The 26,024-nt window shown below is 43.0% G+C and overlaps 1 protein-coding gene across 1 annotated transcript; it reads left to right on the top strand.

Annotated features, from left to right (window-relative positions):
- The first annotated feature begins 1,864 nt into the window (after positions 1-1,864).
- COPG2 (COPI coat complex subunit gamma 2) lies at positions 1,865-25,206 on the top strand. The gene is made up of 24 exons (XM_082486646.1): positions 1,865-1,912; positions 3,404-3,456; positions 4,200-4,280; positions 6,759-6,830; positions 7,971-8,050; positions 8,857-8,932; positions 9,358-9,450; positions 10,598-10,684; positions 11,756-11,913; positions 12,619-12,752; positions 13,466-13,533; positions 14,215-14,403; positions 15,276-15,371; positions 15,778-16,021; positions 17,305-17,380; positions 18,465-18,568; positions 19,468-19,593; positions 20,276-20,338; positions 20,452-20,591; positions 20,925-21,096; positions 22,249-22,346; positions 23,078-23,216; positions 23,607-23,705; positions 24,734-25,206. Exons 1-24 carry the CDS (start codon positions 1,876-1,878, stop codon positions 24,862-24,864), a joined length of 2,616 nt encoding a protein of 871 aa, XP_082342772.1. The 5' UTR covers positions 1,865-1,875; the 3' UTR covers positions 24,865-25,206.
- The last annotated feature ends 818 nt before the right edge of the window (positions 25,207-26,024 follow it).

Raw genomic sequence — 26,024 nt, 5'->3', positions numbered from 1 at the left:
ACAGGCATGACCTGCCTTTCACAAACCCATGCTGACTGGGCCTGATCACCCTGTTCTCTTGCATGTGCCGTGTGATGGCACTGAGGATGATCTGCTCCATGACCTTCCCAGGCACCGATGTCAGACTGACTGGCCTGTAGTTCCCTGGATCCTCCTTCCGGCCCTTCTTATGGATGGGTGTCACATTTGCCAACCTCCAGTCAGCTGGGACCTCCCCGGTTATCCAGGACTGTTCATAAATGATGCAGAGTCGCCTGGTGAGCACTTCCGCCAGCTCCTTCAGTACCCTTGGATGGATCCCATCCGGCCCCATAGATTTGTGCACCTCCAGGTGCTGAAGCAGATCCCTCACCATTTCCCTTTGGATTACAGGGGCTTCATTCTGCTCCCCATCCCTGTATCATCTACTGCAAAGCTTTTATTAAGTCAGAAGCAAACGGAAACCAATGTCTTCAGCCTTGGGTAGCTGTAGGAAGAGGACCAGAGAGTGTGAGGAAGGTGATACACAGTGTTGGTACCCTCCAGTCCACAGGTAATAATGCATAATAAGAAAAGATTCTCCTTTTCCAGACTCGTACAAACCACTTTCTTTACAACATCTATAAAAGTCCACCAGTCATTCTCCATCCATCTGTGGCAAAGCTGCAATCAGTAAAGATGTAAAGTAAAGGTGGTGAGCAAAGACACCTTTCAGATCCCTGAATAAAAGCTGCTCTGGCAACTGTAGTCATCCTAAACCCATACAGCAATTCTCCAGCAGGGACCCACACGTATCATCCCTTATGGCACTGGTCACCATTCAAGACTTCCACATAATAGCTAAAGCTTTCTACATGTGAAGAAGCTATGTCAGCTTGACATCTGTTTTTAAGATGATTAAGCTAAACTTTTATGGGCACGTGGGCCAGCACTTCCTAGATGACAAGACATGAGCACATCACAGGTGAGGTAAAGCGTGGCATACCGCCTTGAATACTTTACCGGGGCAACCAAAATGTGCTCAAATAACACACCTGAGACTGCTCTGACATGAAGCATGGCCATGTTGGGGCTGCCTCCCTGAGGAAACACCTGTGTTTCTTTACAGGCCCGCTGCCAGCCCAGCTGCGAGGCAAGATGGTGGCCTGCCCACCGGAGCCTTTGTCCCTCTCTGTCCTTCTCCAGCCCCATGCCCAGCAGCAACAGCTTCCAGCACGGGCAACAATTGCCAAGTGGCTCAGCAGCACCCGCCATCCAATAAACCCCTCCATTACCTCACGGGTCAGCCATTGCTGTGGGGAATGGTGCTGCAATGGGGGATCCGTATCATCTCTGGGGTTTTTTTTGGGGGGAGGGGTTACCTTACCATGAAGGAGGCTGTTTGCACCCCATCTTTCAGAAAGACCTTGTTGAGGCATTTAAAACTTATGACAGCTCCTTTTTAGCTTTATTATTTTTAAAAGGGGCAGGGAGCAGTGGCCTCCTCAGGGCGCAGCAGTGAGATCATTACTGCTGAAATACCGCAGTGTTTGGGCAAAGGTGCTTTGCCTCCCCCTTCTGAGGGGAGCTAGTGGCGGAAATGCGTATTTTTTTTTTTTTTTCCAAGGAGATCAGATGGTTCGTTTGCCTGCCAGTCAGTGAAAGCTAAGCATCCCCTCACAAAATGGCGGCGCGGCTCCTTTAAGATACGCCCGCACCCCCTCCTGGTTAAGCCCCGCCCCCTCAGCTGCGGGAGAGGGGGCGTGGCTTGGAGACACAAGCGGTGCCCTAACGGCGGGGGGGTTGAGTGACAGCGCATCGGCCCAATGAGATGGCAGAGATTGGGGGGAGGCGGGACTTCCTGCGGGAGTTCCCGTGGCGGTGCACCTCGAAGGGAGGGGGGCGACCGGCGGCGACATGATTAAGAAGTTTGACAAGAAGGACGAGGAGTCCGGTACGCGGCTGGTGGCGGCGGGAAGGGAGGCGAGGGCGGGCCCAGGGGCGGGCATGGCGGCACGGCCCCGAGGGGCGCGGTCATTAGGTGCCCAGCGCGCGCCTCGGCCTGTAACGGCCGCCGAAGTGAGGGAGGGAGTCAGTAACGACCGCTGAGGTGAGGGAGGTAACGGTTGCTGAGGAAGGAGGCCCTGCCTACTTTCTGCTGCCCCGGCCTCCCTCGGAGCTTCCCCCGGCCCTTCGGGCTGGTCCGTGGGCTGCAGGGCCTGCCCCGGGCCCCTGAGGCCGCGCTCGGAGGGAACCGGTTCCCCGCAGCCCGGCGGGCTGGAGCTGGTGATCTCCTCCCGCCATTGGTGTGGTAAGGAGGAGCGGTGCTTGCAGGGCTTGATCGGGGTCTTCTCCTTCGGCTGGTAGCGGGGTGGCAGCAGCCGTCCCCTCACGCAGACTGTGTGGTTTGGGCTGTGTTAGATGCGGCTGTGTTCAGGTATCCGGCGGGCGGGGGGGGAGGGGGAACATCATATTAGGCACAGATGCGGTGAATGAAGCCGTCACCTGTACGTTGTCACCTGTACGTTTTCACTCCGTAAAGTCGTATGGAAATTAAGTTCAGGTTGCCTGTAGTACTTGATGCCGTCTTGAGTTTTCTCTTGCTGCTGCTCAGAGGTCTTCTTGAGTCGTAAGATGCACCCAGCTGAGTTCGTTTCGTTCTCCTGCTTGGGTTATGAGAACTGAAGAGCGAACAAACTGAAAGTGAAAAATTACTGCTAGATGAAAAAGGTTAGAAGCAGTAGTGAGGGTTTAGAGGGTTTTAACGTGTTTGTAACGGTGGCCCTAAGAGGTGGTTTTGCAGTGTATATGGATTGGAAGGCTGGTCTCCTCTTTATGCTTCTGACAGAGAAGTGTCATCTTCAAGAAATTAATTACTCTCAACGGCTGGATCTGGGCTGTTTGTTAAAAGGCTGAGAAGATACAGTGTGGAGACAGTGTTAACCGTGTTAACGGTTTTGTGATGTGCAGCAGCCAGACTGTTTTTGGAGTTTGCTGAGTAGCCTGTTTTAGTGGTGCATTGATCAATCAATATACTTCTATTTTGGATGCTGATTAGCAGGCTCTGTCGTGATGCCTTCTGTGCTTTTTTTGCCTGAAGGAATAAAAATAAGGGGACTAGGAAAAAAAAGATTAAATAGTTTTATGTAGAGGGCATACTAAGACAAATTTAGTAGTAAAAACCTTTCTTCTTCCTTATTCTCCAGATGTGTTGAAACTGCTCCCCCCTTCATTTATTCTATAATTCTGAATATGCAGCTTAAGAAAGTGGATTCAAACCTGTTGATGGAGAACATCAGTTGTTCCAAGAGGAATGTCACTGTAGCATTGAGGTGTTTTTGTAAACTTGAGAGTCTGTTCCTGCACATTCAGTTCTGTTATTTTTAGTTACTGGCATTTGCGGAGTGCGCATCTCCCTAACTGAGAGGTCTCTTCTGTTCTTCAGGTAGTGGCTCTAATCCTTTCCAGCATTTGGAGAAGAGTGCTGTGCTTCAGGAGGTATGACTAATCATATATAATACTGTTTAACTCTTTGATCAGTAAGTGTTAGCAACGTAAGGCAGTTTTACAGTGTGGCTCTTGGGAAATGTGAATGACTAAATTCATATAGTTAACCTAAATCACAGGATATGTAAATTAAGTACACATGAACTTACTCTGTGAGGGGTTTATGTATGGTAATTAGATTATATGTGGCTTCTGCCTTCCATGTGGACATGCAGGATCTCAGTGTGCTCTTTCTGAAGAGGTGACCTGCCTGTTTTCCTGTGCTTGTTCAATGTACTGTGTAAGGGGTTTTGCTGCTTCTCTTTGTATAATACTCCAACAATGCAAGTGATGAGGTGAACGTGCGGTTAAATAATGCGGAGTTTTGGTGGGTGCAAAGAGCTGTAAGTAGGAACTTCATAATTTCCATTTTGTGTTCCTACAAACTAGTGCTAAGTAGTGCTTGGGCTACAGGTGCTATGGAAAGAATTAAGTTGTTATGCTTTTATTTTAAAGTATTTTTGCTAGTTCCAGTTGATAAACTGAGTCATTATCATTTGTTCAGATTGCTGCCCATCCAACAAACTAAACGTGCATGAGCTGAATGACAGGAATATGCTCGTTGGGGCACATTTTTAGAATGAAAAAAGTTACAAGCTACGTGGTTGAAAACAAATTGCTTTACTTTTTATGGTGAAAGAGAAATTATTATTTTTGGGTTACAGTGTAATACAGTATTTATGCTGTGTTTGTAGGCACGTATCTTTAATGAGACCCCTATAAATCCGCGAAGATGCCTGCACATCCTTACCAAGATCCTTTACTTGCTGAACCAGGTAACTGTTATCGTTTCTTCCTAGCCAGAATGAATATTCCTGAAGCTAATGTCTGATAACTTTCAGTGTGAAAGTTTTATACCTCTTCCTGTCAGACTTGGGAGGTAGCTTTTAAAGGCAATAAAAGGTGGAGTGTTTACGCTGTAATATTATGTTGTCACCTCCAATTTTGCCACTGAGGTGAGATATGTGTCACTGAGGCTTTTAAGACTTTTCTCTGAGTGCCAAGTGAGAGCTGCTGTTTGGTCTGCGTTCACCACAGCACGGTGCAATTAAAGAGCCACTTGTGTTTGCCAAGCTAAAGTAGGAATCATAAAATCATAGAATCATCTAGGTTGGAAGGGAACTTTAAGATCAAGTCCAACCGTCAACCTAACACTGCCAAGCCCACAACTAAACCGTATCCCTCAGCACCACCTCTACCCATCTTCTAAATACCTCAAGGGACGGCGACTCCACCACTTCCCTGGGCAGCCTGTTCCAGTGCTTAACAACCCTTTCTGTGAAGAACTTTTTCCTAATATCTGATCTAAACCTACCCTAGTATAACTTTAGGCCACTTCCTGTTGTCCTATCGCTTGTTACTAGAGAGAAGAGGTAGTAACAAGGAATAGGACAAGAATAACAGAGGTGAGGTAAGAATTTAGGCAAGGAATTGTTGAAGTGGAAGGTGTCTTTCTGTTTGGGCGGAAGGCAATTTTCTTTAGGTGTCCACATAGATCAGGTTTCCTGCATGTCAGGCAGTATTTCACAGAATCACAGAATCACAGAATTATCAGAGTTGGAAGGGACCTCTAGAGATCATCTAGTCCAACTCTCCTGCTAAAGCAGGATTGCCTAGAGCACATTTCTCAGGACTGCATCCAGGCGGGTCTTGAAAATCTCCAGGGAAGGGGACTCCACAACCTCCCTGGGCAGCCTGTTCCAGTGCTCTGTCACCCGAACCGTAAAGAACTGTTTCCGTGTATTTGAACGGAACTTCCTGTGTTCTAACTTGTGCCCATTGCCCCTCGTCCTGTCACTTGGAACCAATGAAAAGAGCCTGGCTCCATCCTTCTTCAACCCACCCTTTAGATACTTGTATGCCATAATCAGGTCTCCCCTCAGCCTTCTCTTCTCCAGGCTAAAGAGTCCCAGCTCTCTCAGCCTTTCCTCATAAGGGAGGTGCTCCAAGCCCTTAATCATCTTAGTTGCCCTTCGCTGGACTCGCTCCAGCAGTTCCCTGTCCCTCTTGAACTGGGGAGCCCAAAACTGGACACAGTATTCCAGTTGTGGCCTCACCAGTGCCGAGTAGAGGGGGAGAATGACCTCCCTCGACCTACTGGCCACACTCTTCCCTATGCAGCCCAGGATTCCATTGGCCTTTTTGGCGACAAGGGCACATTGCTGGGCCATGGATAATTTACTGTCTACCACAACCCCCAGATCCTTCTCCTCCAAGCTATCTCCCAGCAGGTAAGCCCCTAACCTGTACTGGTGCCTAGCATTCTTCCTCCCCAGGTGCAGGACCTTGCACTTGGTTTTGTTGAACCTCATTAGGTTCTTCTCTGCCCAGCTCTCCAGCCTGTCCAGGTCACGCTGGATGGCAGCACAGCCCTCTGGGGTGTCAGCCACCCCACCCAGTTTGGTATCATCAGCAAACTTGCTGAGGATACACTCTGTCCCCTCATCCAGGTCATTAATGAATATATTAAACAAAATAGGACCGAGTATTGACCCCTGGGGGACACCACTGGTTACAGGCCTCCAACTAGACTCTGTGCCGCTGATCACAACCCTCTGAGTCCTGTCCCGCAGCCAACTCTCAATCCACCTCACTGTCGCCTCATCTAGCCCATACTTCCTCAGCTTCCTAATAAGGATGTCATGGGAGACAGTGTCAAAAGCCTTGCTAAAGTCAAGGTAGATGACATCCACGACTTTCCCCTCATCCAGCCAACCAGTTATAACATCATAGAAAGCTATCAGATTGGTCAAGCACGATTTACCCTTGGTAAATCCATGTTGACCACTTCCAATAACTTCCTGTTCCTCAACGTGATTGGAGATGACATCTATTTAACATAGAGTTTAACATCAGTTAGGAGGGACCTATGCTGTTCAGTCTTAATTGGCACCAGTCATCTTTAAGCAGATCCCTTTTAAGCAAGGGAATCCTTCTGGTTAACAAGCACAATCCAAACCCAGCTGCTGACACGCTAATATCAAAAGAGGGAAGACAGGCTACTTGACAAACTATTCCATGGCTGTACCACTGTGCACGGCATTTATATTAAAACCAAGCAGATAATAGTGGTAAACTTGGCATGTACTCCCCAGGAAACACAAAGTGGGGGAGGGATTGTTTCTCACGCAAGAAAAAGTCTTCACAGAAAAGATTTTTCATGTGTGAGTAGGTATTATAGGTAGGAGCTGAAAGGTGGAGGCGGCTAGATAATAATGGTGTGTTTTCTCTCGCTGCTTTTATGCTATTTTCAGGGTGAACACTTTGGAACCACTGAAGCCACAGAAGCTTTTTTTGCAATGACCAGATTATTTCAATCTAATGATGTAAGTACTTAGTGTTTACCACTTGCTGCCTCCCTGGTTTTGTCTGGATTTGCAGTAATTACAAAACAGTGGGATATTGGGAGGTGGGAGGAGATTGACGCAAGTACTTCAGAGAATAAGCTCTGCACCAAAGTACTTATGAAGGCAATTCATGGTTTGGAAACAAATGACTAAATAATAACATACGGTTACTTTTGCAGGTTGTTTTTGGTGGTGGAGTGTTTTTCTGGGTTGACTTAACTGTTGTAAAGAATGTGAATAATGACAGAAAGCCTTAATATACAAATCAGTGTAATTTTAGGACTGTTTCTTACACTTGCAAATAATCCTCATTTGCTTAACTCAAAATAGAATTTAAAAGTTGCCTGTAGACCAAATGCCACAATTCTGTAGGACAACTTGCTCTGTTCGTGAATCAGCATGGAGTCAAGGGATAAGAACACCCTAAAAATGCTGGCTTAAACTTTGGACTTTCCCCAATGTAAAGTCCTTCTCTGATCTCTTCTGCAGAGAGTGTAAGAACTCAGAGGAGCTTCATGTGATGAGTCTCATTAGCTTTTGTTAAAAATGAACTGGCTGTTCAGGTTTTTAGAGATTTGGCTGAGGAAGGTTGCATGCGTGACTGTTAAAAGATGGAATGAAAATTTTAGCAGTACAGATTGTTTGAGACTTTTCCCATACCCACATTTTAGAAAGTAGGGGTTATTTTTAGTGTAAATGTGTCATTTGCTTTCAAAGAATTAAAGTGTCAGTGCTCTGTGTGTATTTTTATTTTTCTCTTACAATAACAAATAAATCAGAGGATGCTGTTTTTAAAGCTTTTAACTGATAATTGTGAGGCTTCTGCATAGAGACATGATGTATCATTTCTTTCATAATTAATGTGGATTTTTTTTCTTTTTAGTCATCATTTTACAAAATATATGCCTCTTACTCTTCACCTGGTTTGTTTGATAACAGGGAGTAAGACTGTTACACAGTTGTCAAACGTGTTTTTTACTTGTCTGTTTATGACTTTATATAGACGTGGGGAAGATAAATATTTAACTTGTTAAGTGTGTTTAACTTTTAAAACTTCTATGAAGTGTTTACTCATAATTCGCACTGGGTTTAATGATTTTCTGCAATACACTTTTACAGCAAACCCTTAGAAGAATGTGTTATCTTACTATCAAAGAGATGGCCAATATTTCTGAGGACGTCATCATTGTGACAAGCAGGTAGTAGAACCTACAGAAAACACAGTATCAGAGCTCTGAAACAAGTAGCTGCATCCTAATGCGTTTGTTTTAGTGGCTCTGGCTTTCTGTGGTTATGCTTTATAAAGGATACAGCAAGGGAAAACAAATTGTTCCATGATACAAAGTATGTGTCACCATAGGAAATGTTAATTTCTTCCTACTGTGTTGTTACGCTTTTCTAAACAAGCAAGAGGGTCGTCTACAGTTTCAGTCAGTTGCTAGTTTGTTTTCTTGGTTGGTTTTTTAAATTATTGGTGCTTAATGGTTTTGTGAAAACTTAAGCTGTGACTTCTGTTTCACTTTGCTGTCAGAGCAGTTAGGGGAAAGCAGAGCAAAGTCAGTTCAGTCCGACAAATGAACTATCAATTTTTTTGAGTACAGAATAGATGTTACAGTTGTTGCGAGAGCAAAAATTGCATCTGTGGCATGTGCCAAGTAATTGTTTTATTTTATATATTTTTTTAAGCTGTTCAGCAGACTAAATTTTGATCTAAACCAAATTTCATGTAGTAGAAAAAAGAGCAACACTAAGAAGGAGAATGGCTGAGCTAAATAAACCAGGCCTATGGCAAAGCAATATGATGGAGTATGCATTTTGTAATGTTCTATATTTCCACAGAATCTGATGTTACTAATTTTCAAATAGCTACTTATTAAGAAGTTATTTCTAGCCAATACTAGAGCTTAGCAGTTATGTGGTGACAGCTGAAGAACAGCTAAATGGGATGAGGTGAAGACATCGAGATATTAAAGGAGTGTTCACAGCGTGTATTTGATTATTTTAGTTTGACCAAAGACATGACAGGGAAGGAAGATGTATACCGAGGCCCAGCCATCAGAGCACTCTGCAGGATCACTGATGTAAGTACATCGCTGTTGTGGGAGAGATGATGGGTGTATTTAAAATGGAAAAACTACTGTCTTGCAGGGTGTATTATAGTAGTAATAGAACTGTGGCTTTAGGGAGAACTGCTCTGAAGCCTTCTGCAGATGTGAGGAACTCTGTGGAGGTGTAGCACTGTAAACACGAAGTTAGAGAACAGAAGCTTTGGAGCTCTGGTTTCTGATCTGAGCTTGCTTTGCTGTAGACTTTGCTCCTGTCACTGAACCTTCAGGACTGGGAAGTTGATACTCTCATCTCCCTTGCCAAACTATACGTTTTCAGAATTAGTTCAAGATTTCTTTTTTTGAGGGCCTTTTGAATGCACTGTGCATATATTTTTTCCTTATACTGCTTTTATGCTCTGCCTCCAAAGTATCAATGCTTTTCTTTTTCCCTTTCATAGGGCACGATGTTACAAGCCATTGAGAGGTACATGAAGCAAGCCATTGTGGACAAAGTCCCCAGTGTGTCTAGTTCTGCACTGGTGTCTTCCTTAGTAAGTACATCAGTAGATTATTGTAAATCATTGTGTTGTAGCTAGGAAGGCCAGTCTGTTCTATGTGTAGCTCTGCCTGGCCTTTGTTTTGTTCTTTCTTCATGTCCTTTTTCTTTTGATATGACTCTTCCCCATCTCCTTGCTGGAAAATAAACAAAAAATAGTAGCAACAGAATTTCCTTTGTCTCAAGCAGACTTTGTCTTCTCAAACTCCCCTCCTTGATGTTCTCTTGCTTTAGAGTATGTCAATTTTAATAACTTTAAGTGCAAAGTGCTCAGTCATCTCTCTATGTAGTTAGTGTAGAACATTAATTTCTCTGGGAAGGGGCCTTGTCTATTTTGAAAAGTCAAGCACACTGATGACCGTGAACGTGCTTATCAGTTTGGTTAGAGTAAGCAGAAACAACCTGTTCTGTTCTGTGGAAGAACTACCATTGATGACTGCAAAAGAGTATGAATTCTGTAACAGTCAATAAAAGCAGTCCGCTTTGTGCTCTGCAAAAAACAAATCCATGAAATTGCTGCCCTGATAAAACTGCAATTCAAGATTATTTTTGCTAATGCGTAGTGGGAGGGCAAGATCAAGGAAGTTCACTGTTTTCCTCTCCCTTGGTTAGGAGAAGAGGCTGGAAAAGATCTCATTAAGTTAATATTTTTCTTAGAGGAGAATACAAGTGAAAGTGTGGTAGTCTGAGACTGAGATGTAAGAAAAACAGTGGTTTATAGGTGCATAGGATAAAGAGACTGGCTGCATTGTTAAATCAAGAAGGCAGAGCAGGAAGTAAGAGCTCCAGCTGATGGGGTGGAGTGGAGCCTGTGTTAGGACCCTGAGAGTGTAAACAAACCTGTGTTAATACTGACAACTGAAGTCTTCCTGCTGGACTAACTGTAGGCAGATGGATTGTCACAGCATTGTCGTCTGTCCTATTTGAACATAAACAAAAACTCTCTCAGTTACTTTTTATCTAAATAAGTGCATCCATACAAACTACGTATTTGGGAGTTATTCTTTGTTGCCTGTAGTACGCAACAAAGCCCTAGATTGTTTCAAACTCTTTAAACTTAAAAGCTGAAAACAAGGCTTATAGTACTTCACTGTGCTTCTAATGTTAGTTTATCTGCAGTCTGAATTTGTGGCTTCTTCCAGCATATGATGAAGATCAGTTATGACGTAGTCAAACGGTGGATCAACGAAGCTCAAGAAGCAGCTTCTAGTGACAACATCATGGTGCAGGTATGTTTGAGGGTGGTTGCCCTGGGAAGCTCTAAACGCACTACAGGGTTTTAATGGTATCCTGTGAGTTTTTGAGATAACCATAGAAAAAGTAACTTGATTTTCCTTTTCCCCTTATTCTTTTAAAAACAAGAATTGTGATTTGAGGGAAACAACTCAAACGTTTCAAAAAATCACAAGCTTCTCCATGATCCCAGTGCAAGATTCTTAATTAAGAGTTGGGTCTTTAGTGCAGTCCTCTGTCCTTTCCCTGCTAACCTTCTGATAGCTGGGATGCCCGTGACTGTTTCACAGTAGTTGTTGCAGAAGTGTTTTGAATCGAGTTTACAGAAAGCTCAAGAAATTATCTCACTACCTCCCAAAACACCAGCATCTCTTGTCTTGGCCTTCAGAGAATTTGCCAGTTGCTCCAGGACCACAGATATTAGCCCAAATATCAGTAAGATATCCATATTAGCAAAATCTTTGCACAAATATTCCAAACAGTTGTGCAAATGAGTATTCTGCATGTTCAGTCAGTGTTCCAGACGAACAATTGGAAACAAATCTGTAAAATCAGCTGTGTTCTTGCCCAGTTAGCAGCTTCCTTAAACCTTACTTTGAATTTTTATGGGGAAAAAAACCCAAAAACCATACCTAAAACAACTTTGCAAGCAGCTAGAAATGTTCCTTTGTACTTTGACCATAAATGCCTTGAGGATTTTTGTAACCTCAGCTGTCATTTGAGGTATCCTGGATGTTGAGTATACTAGAAAGGGAAGTGCTATTGTGCAGTATAATTTAGTAAGGTGAAGCCTTTGAAGTTCTGACATTTAATGGGGAGAAAAGGGAGTAAACTAATTTCATGGAACTTTTGATCTTCTGAAATATGTTGAGGTTGTCTTATGGTGCACGGAAAGGGGAAGGAAATACTGTAGATCTTTGTAATTTATCGGGAAACTTGGATCATTTGAGGTTACAAGGTATTTCTGCTAGGAAACGGCTATTAGCTCTCTTTTATGCCTTACAGTCTGACTTTTCCAACTGCAATGTGTATTCAATACCTGCACACCTCTGTTTCTAATTTTCTAGTACCATGCTTTGGGGCTGCTCTATCACCTGAGGAAAAACGATCGCCTTGCAGTTTCCAAGATGCTGAATAAGTTCACTAAGTCTGGACTGAAATCCCAGTTTGCGTACTGCATGCTGATCCGAATTGCAAGCAAACTCTTGAAGGAATCTGAAGAGGGGTGAGTGAGAGGCAGCATGTGAATTACAAAACTAATTATAGTTTGAGGTAAACAGTAGTGAGGAAATCTGTTAAAGTTTGTGGAAATCTACACACAGATGGAGAGAACTCTAGTGTTAAAAATAAAATGCAGGTAGAAGGAGAATGCTAGGGTGAACTGAGTGTGAGTATGTGTGGCAGTTGTGTGGCGGGGTTTAGACTTTTGTTTTGGTACTGTACCACCAAAACTTAGCTGGGAGTGGGATTAAAACTGCAGAATAATCTCTGGAGAGATTTTGTACTTTGTCTAGTTAGATGCATTTCAAATGCGATAAGGTTCTACCTATGCTGTGGGGATATAAATAAAAGGATGTGTCTTATTCTGATCTTGCACTAGCAGGGGAGGGTATAGTTACCCGAGAAATTCACCTCCTGATGAAATTCTTCTCTCAATGGAAATTTTTGTTAGTCGTGTGTGATACATGATTAATAATAAAATACATATTTCTAGAGTGCAGCATTTTGAGCTTGAAGAAGATAATGTAAAGATGAATAGAATAACAGTAAAGAGAAAGTTTAGAACTCAAGTATGAGTTGAGCAATATGGCGGTGTAGGAAACCTGAAAGCCAGTGTGTTAGCTGTGGTTTCTGACAAGTTCTCAGAAATGTGGTATCGGTGGTTTGTATGAAATTCAGCATCATGCTGTGAAATGTTTTCTCTTCGTAGCCATGAAAGTCCACTGTTTGACTTCATTGAGAGCTGTCTGCGGAATAAGCATGAAATGGTTATTTACGAAGCTGCTTCTGCAATCATCCATCTCCCAAACTGCACAGCCAGGGAGCTGGCACCGGCTGTTTCAGGTTGGTCGTAGAATCCTTTGTACCACCGATGCAGCTGAAAGAAAGGGTGATGAAGCACATCAGAGACAGTACAGTATAACTAAAATACTGCACTCAAAACCTGAGTTTTCTAATTCTTGGGGGTTTTCTATCCCCAAGATAGAGGGCTTTTGGATGAGAAGCAGCTTGAGGCTTTTTTCCCGTTTCATCCAAAGTTTTAGGGAATCGGCACTAGAAGTAGCACAGCATGATGTTTGCCTTTTTCCAGCTGTGGGAAGTTGGAGTGGGAGGGAGGGAAAGTAGAGGAGATGTGCCACCGACAACTACACAAACCACCTATTTTTGATATAAGATGAAAAACAGGAGGTTATTTCTAACTTGCTTGTGAAGCTAGTGATAAATTATGAATAGAGCTGCATGAACATTTATCAGCATGTAGTTGAATGTGGATACATTAGACTTTTCTCTATATTCCCTTTCTTCTGTTTTTCTGCTGTGGTGATTTCCAACTAAACTATTTGCACCTCTCAATATCAAAGTGCTGGCACAAGTCAATTTCCCTTTCCTCACCTGGTATGGTCATGAGGGCTCTCATCTTCTGCTCCCCAGGCACTGCTGGTGCCTAGAGTTGCAGTATTTGGACCTGGTGTTTGTTAAACACTCTCTACTCTGTAACATTTTGTTGTTAGTTACTTCTCTTGATTTTTTTTTTTTTTTTTTTTTTTTATTTTCAGTGCTGCAGCTTTTCTGTAGTTCTCCCAAACCTGTCTTGAGATACGCAGCTGTACGGACCCTTAATAAAGTGAGTGCTTCCAAAACCTCTAAATAAGCATAAATCTCTGAACATCAGAGGAAGCCAGGCTTCAGTGCCTGATGATGTATTGCCTAAAGTAGAGCGACTGTTCTTGTGATTACTGTATTTGGAAATACTCCATGTTGGAGAATTGGTTTTTCCATGCCAAATCTCCTGGTGTGACAGAAATCTTTTCTGCACACAAGTTATGTTTGCTCATTTCTGGACCACAGGGCTATAAGGAGCTGTAGTTTGATAACTTGTGAGCTCTCAGCTGTAAGGAAGTGGAGTCCCAGATATTTAATACTTTGAATAGGATGTGTGTGAAGGAAATAACATTCTGATTTCAAAGCTGCGCACGGCAACAGAAGCAGTTTGTGACTGTCAAACCCATGAGCTGTAGCTTACATTTAGAGGAGTTCATTTGAAATGCTGAAAAAAAAGAACCTGAGCTTTTATTGCATCCTGCCAGCAGTCATATGATGTAGGTTTAGTTGCAATACTTGTGGAACAGAGCAGTGCTTGGAAGAAAGAGAAAACAAACAAACAAAAAAACCAAACCCAAAAAAACCCAAGCCAACAACAACCCAAAAAACCCTAAAACAGAAGGGCTTTAATCCTTGCCCCTTGAAAGCTTTGAATTGTAGGATGTTATTGCTCCCATATAATTTGGAATTGCATTCTTTACAGGTGGCCATGAAGCATCCTTCTGCAGTCACTGCCTGCAACCTCGACCTGGAAAACCTCATCACTGACTCCAACCGCAGTATTGCTACCCTCGCCATCACCACCCTGCTGAAGACGGGCAGTGAGAGCAGTGTAGACAGGCTCATGAAACAGATCTCTTCCTTCGTGTCAGAAATATCAGATGAGTTTAAGGTGTGGCATTGGAGGCCTCTGCTCTTTCCAGCTGCAGGTTTTTCTCCCATTCTTGTTATTATGAAGCTTTTCTCATTTGTTAATCCTTCAGTGACTTAATCTAATAGAGCAAAGCCAGCGTGAAATTCAGAAGGCATAGTCCTCTGCTTTCCAACTTAAATATCCTGTGTCATTTCCTCCCACCGCTCCAGGAAAGGATAAGTGTCATTGTGTTGTTTGGTGGATTCCTGGCTTCTGTGCAGTATCCTGCAAAACCTTGTACTGCCTTCTGGTTGCCTCTTTGGAGAGGAAGAGGGTTTCTTAACTGTTCTGATTGAGTCTATATCATGGCGGTCTGATACGTAGTTAGGAAATAGGTAGAAATTTGCAGTTCACACTAATTTGTCGAGTTTAGTCACTATAAACTCAGGTAATAACTTGGTTAAGGATGGTAGTTCACTTGTACCCGTCCCTTTTACATCATGGAGTTGCCTTGAGGAGCATAGCATGTCTCTACATGTCATTGTCTGCTAGTGTACAGTGGTCTTAAGTTCTTGTTTTTATGAGAAAATGAAATAAGTATTAAATTTAAAACTCTTTGCAGTTTTAATGACAAAAATGTAACTAGTTAAGCTGAAATTAAGTCAGGATCATCGCTGGGCACAGAAAGTGAGGGGAAGCCTTTGAATTACTGTAGTCCATCCTAAATTGCCAGGTGTTGCAGCATGCTAGCAGACAGTTGCTAACACACTTATGCTGAGAGTCCACTGCCTGATTTTTATGCTTCTTGTATGTGAATTTAATCTATCAAGTTGACAACTTGAGATAGTGAGAAGCCTATATTTTTCATAAGTAAATGCACATGATTAACATCCTTCTCTGTTGTTTTGCAGGTAGTTGTAGTACAGGCTATCAGTGCTTTGTGCCAGAAATACCCTCGGAAACACAGCGTCATGATGACCTTCCTCTCCAATATGCTCAGGGATGATGTATGTTTGAAACTTTTTTTGTGTAGTTATTTGCTGGTAGCTCTGATAAATAGTACAAAGGGTCTCTTCTGTCTGAAGTAGTGGGTACACAGCAATGATGGGGCCTGACTGACTACCAAGGCCTTGTTTATCTCATGGGTCAGACTTGTCTGAAATGTGGTTATGAATTAGAGCTGGTACATCAAAAACTGATCTGAAGAGATGTTCAGGTGATGTGTCTTTAATGGGTTGGGGCAACTGGGAAGATCCTGTTAGGTTATCCAGCCCGCCTTCTCTTTTCTCTTTATGTGCAAATGCTTATTTTTTTTCTGAATGGAAAGAAGCAGTTGAAGCGTGAGGGAAACAGAGCAGCATTGCGGTCTGAGCTCTGCCTGCCAGGTCAGTGTCCTTGATTTTCCTTTCCCAGGGTGGCTTTGAGTACAAGCGAGCCATTGTGGACTGTATAATCAGCATCATTGAGGAGAATCCTGAGAGTAAGGAATCGGGCTTGGCTCACCTCTGCGAGTTCATTGAAGACTGCGAACACACTGTCCTAGCCACAAAGATCCTGCACCTTCTGGGGAAAGAGGGGCCAAGGACACCATCCCCGTCCAAGTACATCCGCTTCATATTCAACAGGGTGGTGCTGGAGAACGAGGCTGTGAGGGCTGGTAAGTTCAGCTCAAGTGCTTGATGGTTTCAAGTGTGAGCTCTTCTAGAAATCTCAGGGCTGAAACTGGGTTTGGGGGTGGGAGGCAATGGTTACTGCACAGGCACTGTGAAGAGCTAGCTCTTATGTGCATCAGCTGTGAAAGTGATTTTTATCCTGCAGTGTGTTTGAACTCCTCATATCATCTTAGCATCAGCACTTGGTCCTCCTGCTTTGCAGAACATAAGCAATTAGCTTCTAGTCCCTTCTTTGAATGTCTCCCAAAAGTTAAGAGGTAATGCATAAGGAGGGGGTGCTGCTACTTCCCTAAGAAGCATAATTGTCTGCTACAGACTATCATCTTTTTATATGGAAATTTCCCCTCTACAAGGTAGGGATGCCTCCTTGGAAGCATGTTGCAGACTGATGCTTCCTTCCTGCAGAGCTTTTACAACAAACCCTTTAGAGCATTCAGCCTCTTTTCACACTTGGGACTTGGCATTGGAGGGATATCAGCATCAGCTTGATGTCCTGCATGTTAGAAGAGGGAAGTACTGCTGGGAGAGAGGAAGCAAAATGAGCTCACAAATACAGCATGGTCCAGACTGCATTTAATTTTTAGTGTCAGTGCTTTTGGCCACAGTCTCCTAATTGTGTCCTGGGAGCACATGAAGAGCGCATCTCCAGAGACCATACACTGTATAGAAACTGTCATTGTAAAAATATGGATTCTTTTTTAACCACCAAGGCCATAAAGCTTGTACTTCCTTACAGAGCTTTGTCTTCTTTCTGTATGTGGAATTTCTTCAAGCCAATGCTAGGCTGAAATTAAACTAGTTTGCGCAGGCAGCTCTAAGTGGTTGCTGAGGGGTTTCAGCTTCTTGCAAAGTCACTGGATGCAGTTTGACCCTGGTCACCACTGGACCCACGTCACCCCTGTGTGTGAGAAACAGATTTATCTGGGGATGTGAGCTACAGCTAATGGCAGAGGGCCCAACAACTGCAATGAGTTGTGAAGCTTGAACTAATTTTATCTGTTAGAGAGTTCTCTGAGAACGGAGTTGCAGGGCTGCTAAGCTGATCTTGTTCTGTTATTCCCTGACGTGAAATCATTACCATTTGTAAATATGGAAATAGTTTAGTTTTTCCATAACACTAAAAGGTTTATGGTGTGGAAGTGAAAACCTGTGTAGTGAAAGCACTGTGTAGTACTGCTTAGTACACACAGTGCTTTGAATCGTGACTGTGAGAATGTGTTTGCGTATAGCTTGAGCACCTCTGATGTCTCCCTGTTTTCTTCTCTAGCTGCTGTAAGTGCGCTAGCAAAGTTTGGTGCCCAGAATGAGAATCTTCTTCCGAGCATCTTGGTGCTTTTGCAGAGGTGAGTGGGTATGGTTGTGCTGTGTATGTGCTGAGCTTGTTGGTGACACTGGGTGGTCTGGCTCCACAGAAGAAGCAAGGTCAGAACTTGCACTAGAGTTATCACGATGTACCAGTAGAGGAGTTAGCAGATGGCTGTCTTCCTTCTTTCCTTCTTGGCTGGGAGAGAGCATAGCACTGTTGGAGATAAGCAAATGAAAAATGTGATTAGTCATGAAAATACATGATAGTAATCTGGTCTGAGAACATTCTGCAGTGGGTAATAAATCTACAGTGGTTTAGTATATGTGTGGGTTTTGCATCCCTTGAAGCAAAAGAATATATTTCCATGGCAGAGTAGACGTCTCAGGTGTTCCCATTTCACAGGTTTGTGTCTCTTGTTAAAACCACTCAGGCTCCTTAAATTGTCTGTACTGTAAATGTCATGTTCTTCAGTTGTATGGCACTATAGTGTAAACCCATGGCATGTCTGGCTTCTGTGGTGTGAGGGATAATTCATATTATGAAGCAGTTCAGGCAGAAAACAACCTCAATGTAGGTTACAACTGCAAGAAGTGACTTGAGCAGTGTGAGGAGGGAGGGAAGTTGCCAGGACGGAGAGAGAATCTCTTTTTAAAAAACACCTGCTATATTTGAAAAACTTTCCAGTCTGAAATAGAAAGCAGCTTTACCATGTTTATTTTTGTAGTCTGTTTATTTCTCCTGCTTTTGTTCTATTGTGAAAGAATGCTGTTAAAGAGAAAAAAAAAAAAAAAGGTTGGGGGTAACCACATGGTGCCCATTCAGAATTATTAGCCATAGAATGCAGGTGCATATTTTATAATCTAGCTAGTGTGCATAGTGTTAACAATTCACGTACATGTCTCCTTTAATCTTAATTTTCTGATGTGACACTTGGCATATAAACTTCAAGTTGAACTTCAACTACTCTATTGTATGAACACTTTTTTCATAATTTGCACATCCACTGAGAGAGTTCAGACTCTCATTGCAGGATTGAGTCCAATCTGATCAGTGCCATTTTTAGCTGAGCTCTCATGATGGCCTGAGCTGGCTCACTGCTGTCCTCTTGTTCCTCAAAACAGGTGCATGATGGACAGTGATGATGAAGTTCGGGACAGAGCAACGTTCTACTTGAATGTACTGCAACAGAGGCAAATAGCACTGAATGCTGCCTATATCTTTAACGGTCAGTGATAGAAAGGAAAGAAGACTGAACTGTTGTTTCATATTCTGTATCATGGGTGGGCTTCACTGCTGTAAGAATAGTTTTCTATAATGTAACTTGGAGCAGAATAACTCAAAAGGACACAACTGTGTGGTTTTTCTGGCCTTAGCACGTTGCTGTGAAGTACTTGTGCTGACTAAGAATGGCAGATCTAGCAAAATACAGGAAGGACTGTCTAGGAAATGGAGCAGGAGTATGGCTTGGGCTTTTTTCATCATTGTCTCTGTCTTCACTTGGGACAAGTTTCTTAACCTTTGTTCCATTTTCTCCATTACAAAATGAGGATGACACATCTTGTTGCCAGGGATGGCTATAAAAATGTTTTATGGTCTGTAGTTGAAAGTTCATGCAAGCAGAGCATTCAACATATTTTTAAGACTATTGTAAGAGGACTTTTTTTTGAGTAAACTGTTTAGACTGCAGTACCCTCTGAAATAGCAACTTTCTGTGTCATCTTCAGGGCAGTTTTTTTTTATCTATCCAGTAGCTTGAAGTACTTAGCTTGTATTTTGTGTTTACTGAGAAAAGAAAGTGCTTTTGCCAGTTTTTCATTAACCAAAGTCCAAAACATATATATCTAGCTGTAAACTCTAGATTACTCCGTTTTTCTCTGCAGCCTGAGCCAATGGCTACAGAGAATAGCTCTTCAAATAATCTTCCTTGTTTATATCTCAAAAGGGAGGTAACTGAGACAGAAGTTTTGGCAGTCTGACTCTGGCATCTTGTTGTTTTTGGTGCAGTGGGCAATCCAAAATTCATGCTCTTAATTTGCGAACCCTGTATCGTAGTGCCTGTAGGCCTCTGACAGTTCCTGCTATTAAAACCTGAAATTTTCTGCCTGTGCTGCTTCTGCTTTGCAGGGTTGACTGTCTCTGTTCCTGGGATGGAGAAAGCTCTGCACCAATATACACTGGAGCCTTCTGACAAACCTTTTGATATGAAAACAGTTCCACTGGCTACTGCACCAACCTTTGAACAGAAAGCAGGTAACACTCAAGTTTCGTTTAAGTGGGCTGTAGGCAAGGCTATAAGTATTCAGGCTGCCATAATGATACTTGATGTCTGTAAACTGGCTGCTGTCCTAGTAGGGTCAGGTCAAGAGCAGAGGTGCCCTGCTGAATGCTGTACAGGTCACAGTGTCGCTGGCTTCGGACAATGCCTCTTCCGAAGGAATGTAGGTTGGCAAGAATGTCATTATTTGTTCTGCTAATCTTGTTATCAGAGAGGAGTTTGTACATCATTAGGATTTACTAGTTCATAGATGGTTGGAAAAAAAAAAAAAGTACAATCCAGAAGCACTTAGTCACTTTACTGGCTTTCTTCTGTGATCTTGCACAACTTCTGACTTTGCATAACTTTTTCTTAAAAAGTTTGGGGTTTTTTCCCCCCCTTCTTCTTCCAGCTATTTTTTTTTTTTTTTTCTCTGGCTGTTCTGGACTAAAGTGTGGTTTCTTCATCATTATTCCAATATCTCTCCTCTCCTCTCCTTAAAATCCAACATTGCCTAGAAGAAAAAATATTTCAGTGTGAGGAACCAGGCTGGTAATGGTCTGCAGCAGAACGTCTGAAACGCCACAGGTTAAGGAATTTTTAGTGGAGATATAAAGGCATTTAAACCTCCTGCATGGTGTAGTTGATGGCACAATGTCTTTGCTTTTTTCTGCACAGAGATTGCCCTAGTGACAAGCAAGCCGGAGAAAGTTGCTCCTTCCCGTCAGGATATATTCCAAGGTATGAGTGGGTCTCCAGCGCTTGAAGTGTAGGGAGGATTGCCACAGGTCAGGCGGGAGCGATGAATGAGTCTGTCACTAAGCGTCTGTCATCTTCTTTTCCCTTCCATGCAGAACAACTGGCAGCCATTCCAGAGTTTAAAAACTTGGGTCCGTTATTCAAGTCTTCAGAACCAGTGCAGCTCACAGAAGCAGAAACGGAGTATTTTGTTCGTTGTATTAAACACGTGTTCACAAATCACATCGTTTTCCAGGTGAAAGAAGTTGTGTGCTTGGATGTAGCATAAACAGTGTTGCTGTGCTTTGGAGAGGACAGCTTCTCTCTTTAGAGAGTTGCAAGGTAGAGTTAAGAGGGTGTGTGCTGCCTGCCTCAAGAGTCAAAAAAGGATGGGAGTTATGATCCCATCTGTTAAAGAATTCTAGTAAAATCACAGAGAAAAGCTGTTTAGTGAGAATGGCAGGCTTGATCAAAGATACGGGGTGTCTGCTGTATGCTGTGGAGTATTGTAGCTGATTTGGGGAAAAAAAATCATTGATTAGAAACGTTTCTTCTATGCTGAAGTAATTTTCAACTTATTCTTCTGCAGTTTGATTGCACAAACACATTAAATGATCAGCTGTTAGAGAGAGTCACAGTGCAGATGGAGCCGTCAGACGCTTACGACGTGATCTGTTGCATCCCAGCACCCAACCTGGCTTACAACCAGCCAGGCATGTGTTACACCCTCGTCCAGATTCCCCGGGATGACCCCACTGCAGGTAACCACTGGGAGGGAGTAGTTCTGTATGACAAATCCCTCAAATGAACTTTTTGGAGAACAGATAATAAAATATTTATGGTGTGGGATTTGGTGAGCACATACTGAGGTTCTAGTACTGTTCTTCCCATGTGTCGCACGTGCTGGTTTTTATGTAAAACCTGTCTTTGTGCAAAATAGTATACACACTTTTTACAAGATAGTATACACTTTAACTAATCAGTGGTATTGGATGATTAAAATGGGATGTTCAAGGGGATTAGAGACTATGCAGGTAATACAGGAAGAAAAAATTATTATCTGAAGTCAATGAAAGGACCACCTTTAAAAACACGGGTGTTTGTTGGTAGTAGTCAGGAACAGAATCAGTAAAAGGAAAATAGAATCACAGAATTTTCAGAGTTGGAAGGGACCTCTAGAGATCATCTAGTCCAACTCCCCTGCTAAAGCAGGATTGCCTGGAGCACATTACTCAGGACCGCATCCAGGCGGGTCTTGAAAATCTCCAGGGAAGGGGACTCCACAACCTCCCTGGGCAGCCTGTAGGAAGAAAAAAAAAAAAAGACTGGTAGTTTGGTCCTCTACATACCTGGCTAATGCAATTTTTCCACTCTTTAGGGAATTAGAAAAGACTATGAAATTTAGGAATGAGAGATTTTCTTGGGTATAAAAACTTCCCTTTCTTGCTGTTACTATTCACACTTAAAAGAAACTCCATTGGATTTGCAGTTGGTTTAACATGACTCGGCTCATCAGTGGGGTAGATTTCTCCATTATTGTCTTAATACTAGAGAAGATTAAAACAAGTCTGAATTCCTTGAACTGTGGGTTTGGATCATAATCCACTTGTCACAAACCCTTGCAGAGTTTCTCCTGGTAGCCAATGCTGACTGGATCGCACTGCAGCAATGAGTCTGTGAACCCGTGCTTGTTACACTGTGGCCCTGGCATACTCCTCCCCTGAGATCCTCTTGGCCTTCAGCTTAGAGTCTGGGGGAAATTTTATGTGAAGTTGAAAATTGCTTTGACTACAACCATGTATTTTCCTGGGCAAAGCTAACGCACGTTCTTTCCAGTCCCTTTTTTGGAAGCAAGGGCTCAAGCAGAAGAAACTGCACCACTAACCTATACAGGCTTTTCTTGTCCTCCCCAGTTGCTTGTACTTTCAGTTGCACAATGAAGTTCATTGTTCGAGACTGTGACCCAAACACAGGCGTGCCAGAAGAAGATGGCTATGATGACGAATATGTGGTAAGCTCAGGACTGATTTTTTTTATTTTTTTTTTTTTTTTCCTTTGTCACCAGTTCTCAATACACGTGGCCATTGGGTTGACAGTTTCCTTTCAGATCTGAAGCCAGTAGACGGGCTGGCCTGCCTGAAACACTGTTTCCAAAATACTGTAGCTTGTACCTTTAGATCCTTCCCCAAAACCTTGCTTCTGCCAAAAGTTATTTTAGCTTTAGTATCCTATGGAGGTAGGATTTGTGGGGACAGACAGGAAGGAAGGAATAACTTACATTGTGTGTTTTCAGGACTGTGGCCCAGTTTTTCCACCCCAAGCATTTGCAGTTCTGTTTGTGTTCCTGTTATCAATCATGGAAATACAAATCAGATCTCAGGAAATCACCTGCCTTTTGTGTTTGGAGGATGTAAAGGCTCCTTCTGGATTCTGAGAAAGTCTCTTTCTTCAGATGCCCAGTAAGGGCTAGAATGGGCTTTGACCCACAAAGCGATTGCCCTGGTTTCTGCTCTCTTTTAGTATCTCTGATGTTTTTATGTCAATGTTTTTAAGCTTTACAGGTGGCCACCATAAATACTGTTTTCCCTTCTGCTTTTTAGATACTATTATGCTTCTCCTGAAATTAAAGCCAAGCACGACAGAGTTGTCTTGGCAAAATGCTGCTTTGTCTTTCTTTTCCTTTCTAAGATTAGTATCGTTTCTGTAACCAGCAGCTGAAAATCTCCTTTGCCTTTTTATCAGTTGGAAGATTTGGAGGTGACTGTGTCTGATCACATTCAGAAAGTTTTAAAGCCTAACTTTGCAGCTGCATGGGAAGAAGTGGGAGATGACTTTGAGAAAGAAGAAACCTTTGCACTTAGTTCGATTAAAACCCTTGATGGTGAGATGATCTCTCCTTGTTTATTGGTGACCCACATAGTAATCCCAGTAAATCTGCCATGCTGGAGACATATTTAGTGCGGTAGGAGGAGAATTTGGTGCCTTCCCATGTGATGTTATGTCCCAGCTTTGTGTTGCAATGTTGGGATTATAGTGAGTGGAAGTTTGGCAGTACTCTCTTGCTCGAGGCTGTCTGAAGCAAGGGGTGCATTCATGGCTGTTAAGACAGCAGAAGGGACATGGCAAGATGGCTGCAGCCAAGATAATGAATGGAAATGGTTAAGCCACATGGGTGCTTAGAGAATGTTCTTTAATTGCAAACTAGTTCTCACAGAAAGCTTGACACCAACCTGGAAGTATTTTTTTTTTTTTCTTCACTCTCTGAATGCAGAAGCTGTCAATAACATCATCAAGTTCTTGGGCATGCAGCCCTGTGAGAGATCAGATAAAGTGCCAGAGAACAAAAATTCTCACACGCTCTACTTAGCTGGTAAGTATTCATGCTATTGAACTCGATGTTTCCATGTCCCCACAGATTTTTACTAAATGAAGGGAAATGGGTTAGGAGATTCTGCTCTTGTATAGACAACTTTTTTTCTCTATAAGAAGCTGAAGCAAACCAGTGAGTTGAATGCAGCTGGTGCTAATTTGGAGCCTGCTGTTGTGGGTGTACTCAGGCTAGGCTCTGTGTCTCTCAGGATGGAGGTATTTTACCTATGGGAATGGTAGTGAATCCTTTGAATAAAGAACTTCCAGAGCAGACACCTAACTAAATTCCTTGCCAGTTTTTATCTCAAAAGTGGGTTCCTAGGACCATCTTGTTTTCCAGTTCCTGTCACTAAAGACATATCCTGAATTGGCCTGCAGTACCCACACCTTCTTGTTCGGTGACTGTGCTCCAGGCTTACAGCACTGGGCAATCCCTGGAAGCGCTCTACAAAACTTTATTGCAGTTGGTAGAGCAAAACTGCAATAAGCATGGCACACAGTGGTCTGACAGAAGAGTTGCATCTCAGTTTATGTCAGGGGGAAGAATTGGTAACTCCAGGTCTGTCTGCGTAGTGATGCTGAAGTGGGACTGGAGGTGGCTCTAGTCATGTGATCCGAATTGCCTCCAGGAGTGCTACTTCCAAGCGCTCTAACAGAAGCACAGGAGGGCTATTCCTCCTTTAACAGCAGGGGCACTGAGCAGAATTACAATATGCATTGCCTTCTCCAACTGGACATGAGCTTCAGCTACCCATTTTCTGGTTCCTACCTATTTAACTCAGCCTAGCCCTCTGGCAGCCCTTGCTGACTGTTTAATTAGGACAGTATCTGTTATCTTCAGCCTTGGCCTCAAGAGCTTAGGGGGGTTGGGTTATTTGTTTGTTTGTTTTTTCTTGTTGTTTCCTCCTTCTCTGCAACTGGCCATAGAGTGACTCTATCTTGCCCTCACCAGGTTGTTGGCTCCTGGGTTAGGACTAGATCACTGAGCCTCTCTTAAGAGTAATCACTTAAATGTTGCTTTGTCCCCAGGTGTATACAGAGGCGGCTGCGATGTGCTGGTAAGGTCCAGGCTTGCGCTAGGAGATGGTGTGACCATGCAGGTGACGGTTAGAAGCAAAGAAGAAACGTCTGTAGATGTCATCTTGGCTTCTGTAGGCTGAGTGTTACAGCACATCAACCATGGTGGAAACCTCCTTTGCAAGCACCGGTTGGGTATTTACTGGATATCAAGCAGCCTGTCTGTTCTTCTGCATGTAGTTTTTATTCCTCAATTTGGTAAATATTTTGTATGATGTTACAGTAGTGGCAATAGTGGCTGGCTGGTACTGAGCCTTTCTCGTGTCCCTTCACTTGTTGTCACTTACACATTCCCATCTAACTTATTGCGTCTTCAGCCACTTGCAGTAGAGCAGGGAAGATAAAAGATGCAGGTGGTAAGAAAATGGAATCGGACTTTTGTCAAAACTGATTTTTATTAACAGAAAATAAACACTGGTCCAAGTGGTGGAATTCGTATGAATTACTGTTAATAAAATAGAAATTTCTTGTTCTAATTCTGTCTGCTTCAGTACAGAAAAAGTAGCCTATAATGGCTGTTTACTCAGCAAAAGCCCCTTATTCCTAAAGGGATGTTATTAAATTTCAAACATAAGCAGTTAAAAACCACACAAAACCTGCAGAGTCTTCCAGTCTGCAAATTTACAATTTCTTGTTGATTGTCATCTCTGTTCCACACAGAAAAATCAATGTACAGAGAGAGAAATTAAGCTTCATCTATCAAGGTATATTCAATTCTCTGAGCCTTATGTCAGATAATACCAAACAACAGTACAGCCTTTTCCTGGGCTCAAAGATGTGAAATATCCTGTATCGCAGGTTAGGAGGAGAGGGGGAAGGAGGGGCCTTGTGGCAACTTCCTTGTGAGGGAAGTTCTTTATCTCTCTGCTGATGAATTAGTGTTTCTTTAGTTATCAAGTCAGGGTGAGGAAGGAAGGCATACTGTTTTAATGCTAATTTAAACACCTGTCCCAGCTCCCTGTGGCTGGAATAGCTATTGCTCAGAAGAACACCTTGGCTTTTGCTCCTGCCAGTATTGCATATTCGGCTTGCTCTAGTGAAACAGGTATGAGCCTGCCCTGGTAGAACTGCGCACTACAGCTGAGCTTCGGGGAAGATCCTGAGACAGTCCCAAGGGTGTAGTATCAGTGAGTGGCTCTGCTTGTTGAACTGAAAATCAGGGAAACAAGGGATGTGGTAAAAATTCAAGGTTTAGAGCTTTCCTTTGGGAGACTGGCCATTAAAAAAAGATTACTGAAGACAT

Source organism: Vanellus vanellus, assembly GCF_965231255.1.
Source record: "Vanellus vanellus genome assembly, chromosome: 1".
Taxonomy (NCBI): domain Eukaryota; kingdom Metazoa; phylum Chordata; class Aves; order Charadriiformes; family Charadriidae; genus Vanellus; species Vanellus vanellus.
This window is presented reverse-complemented; position numbering and strand designations above follow the sequence as displayed.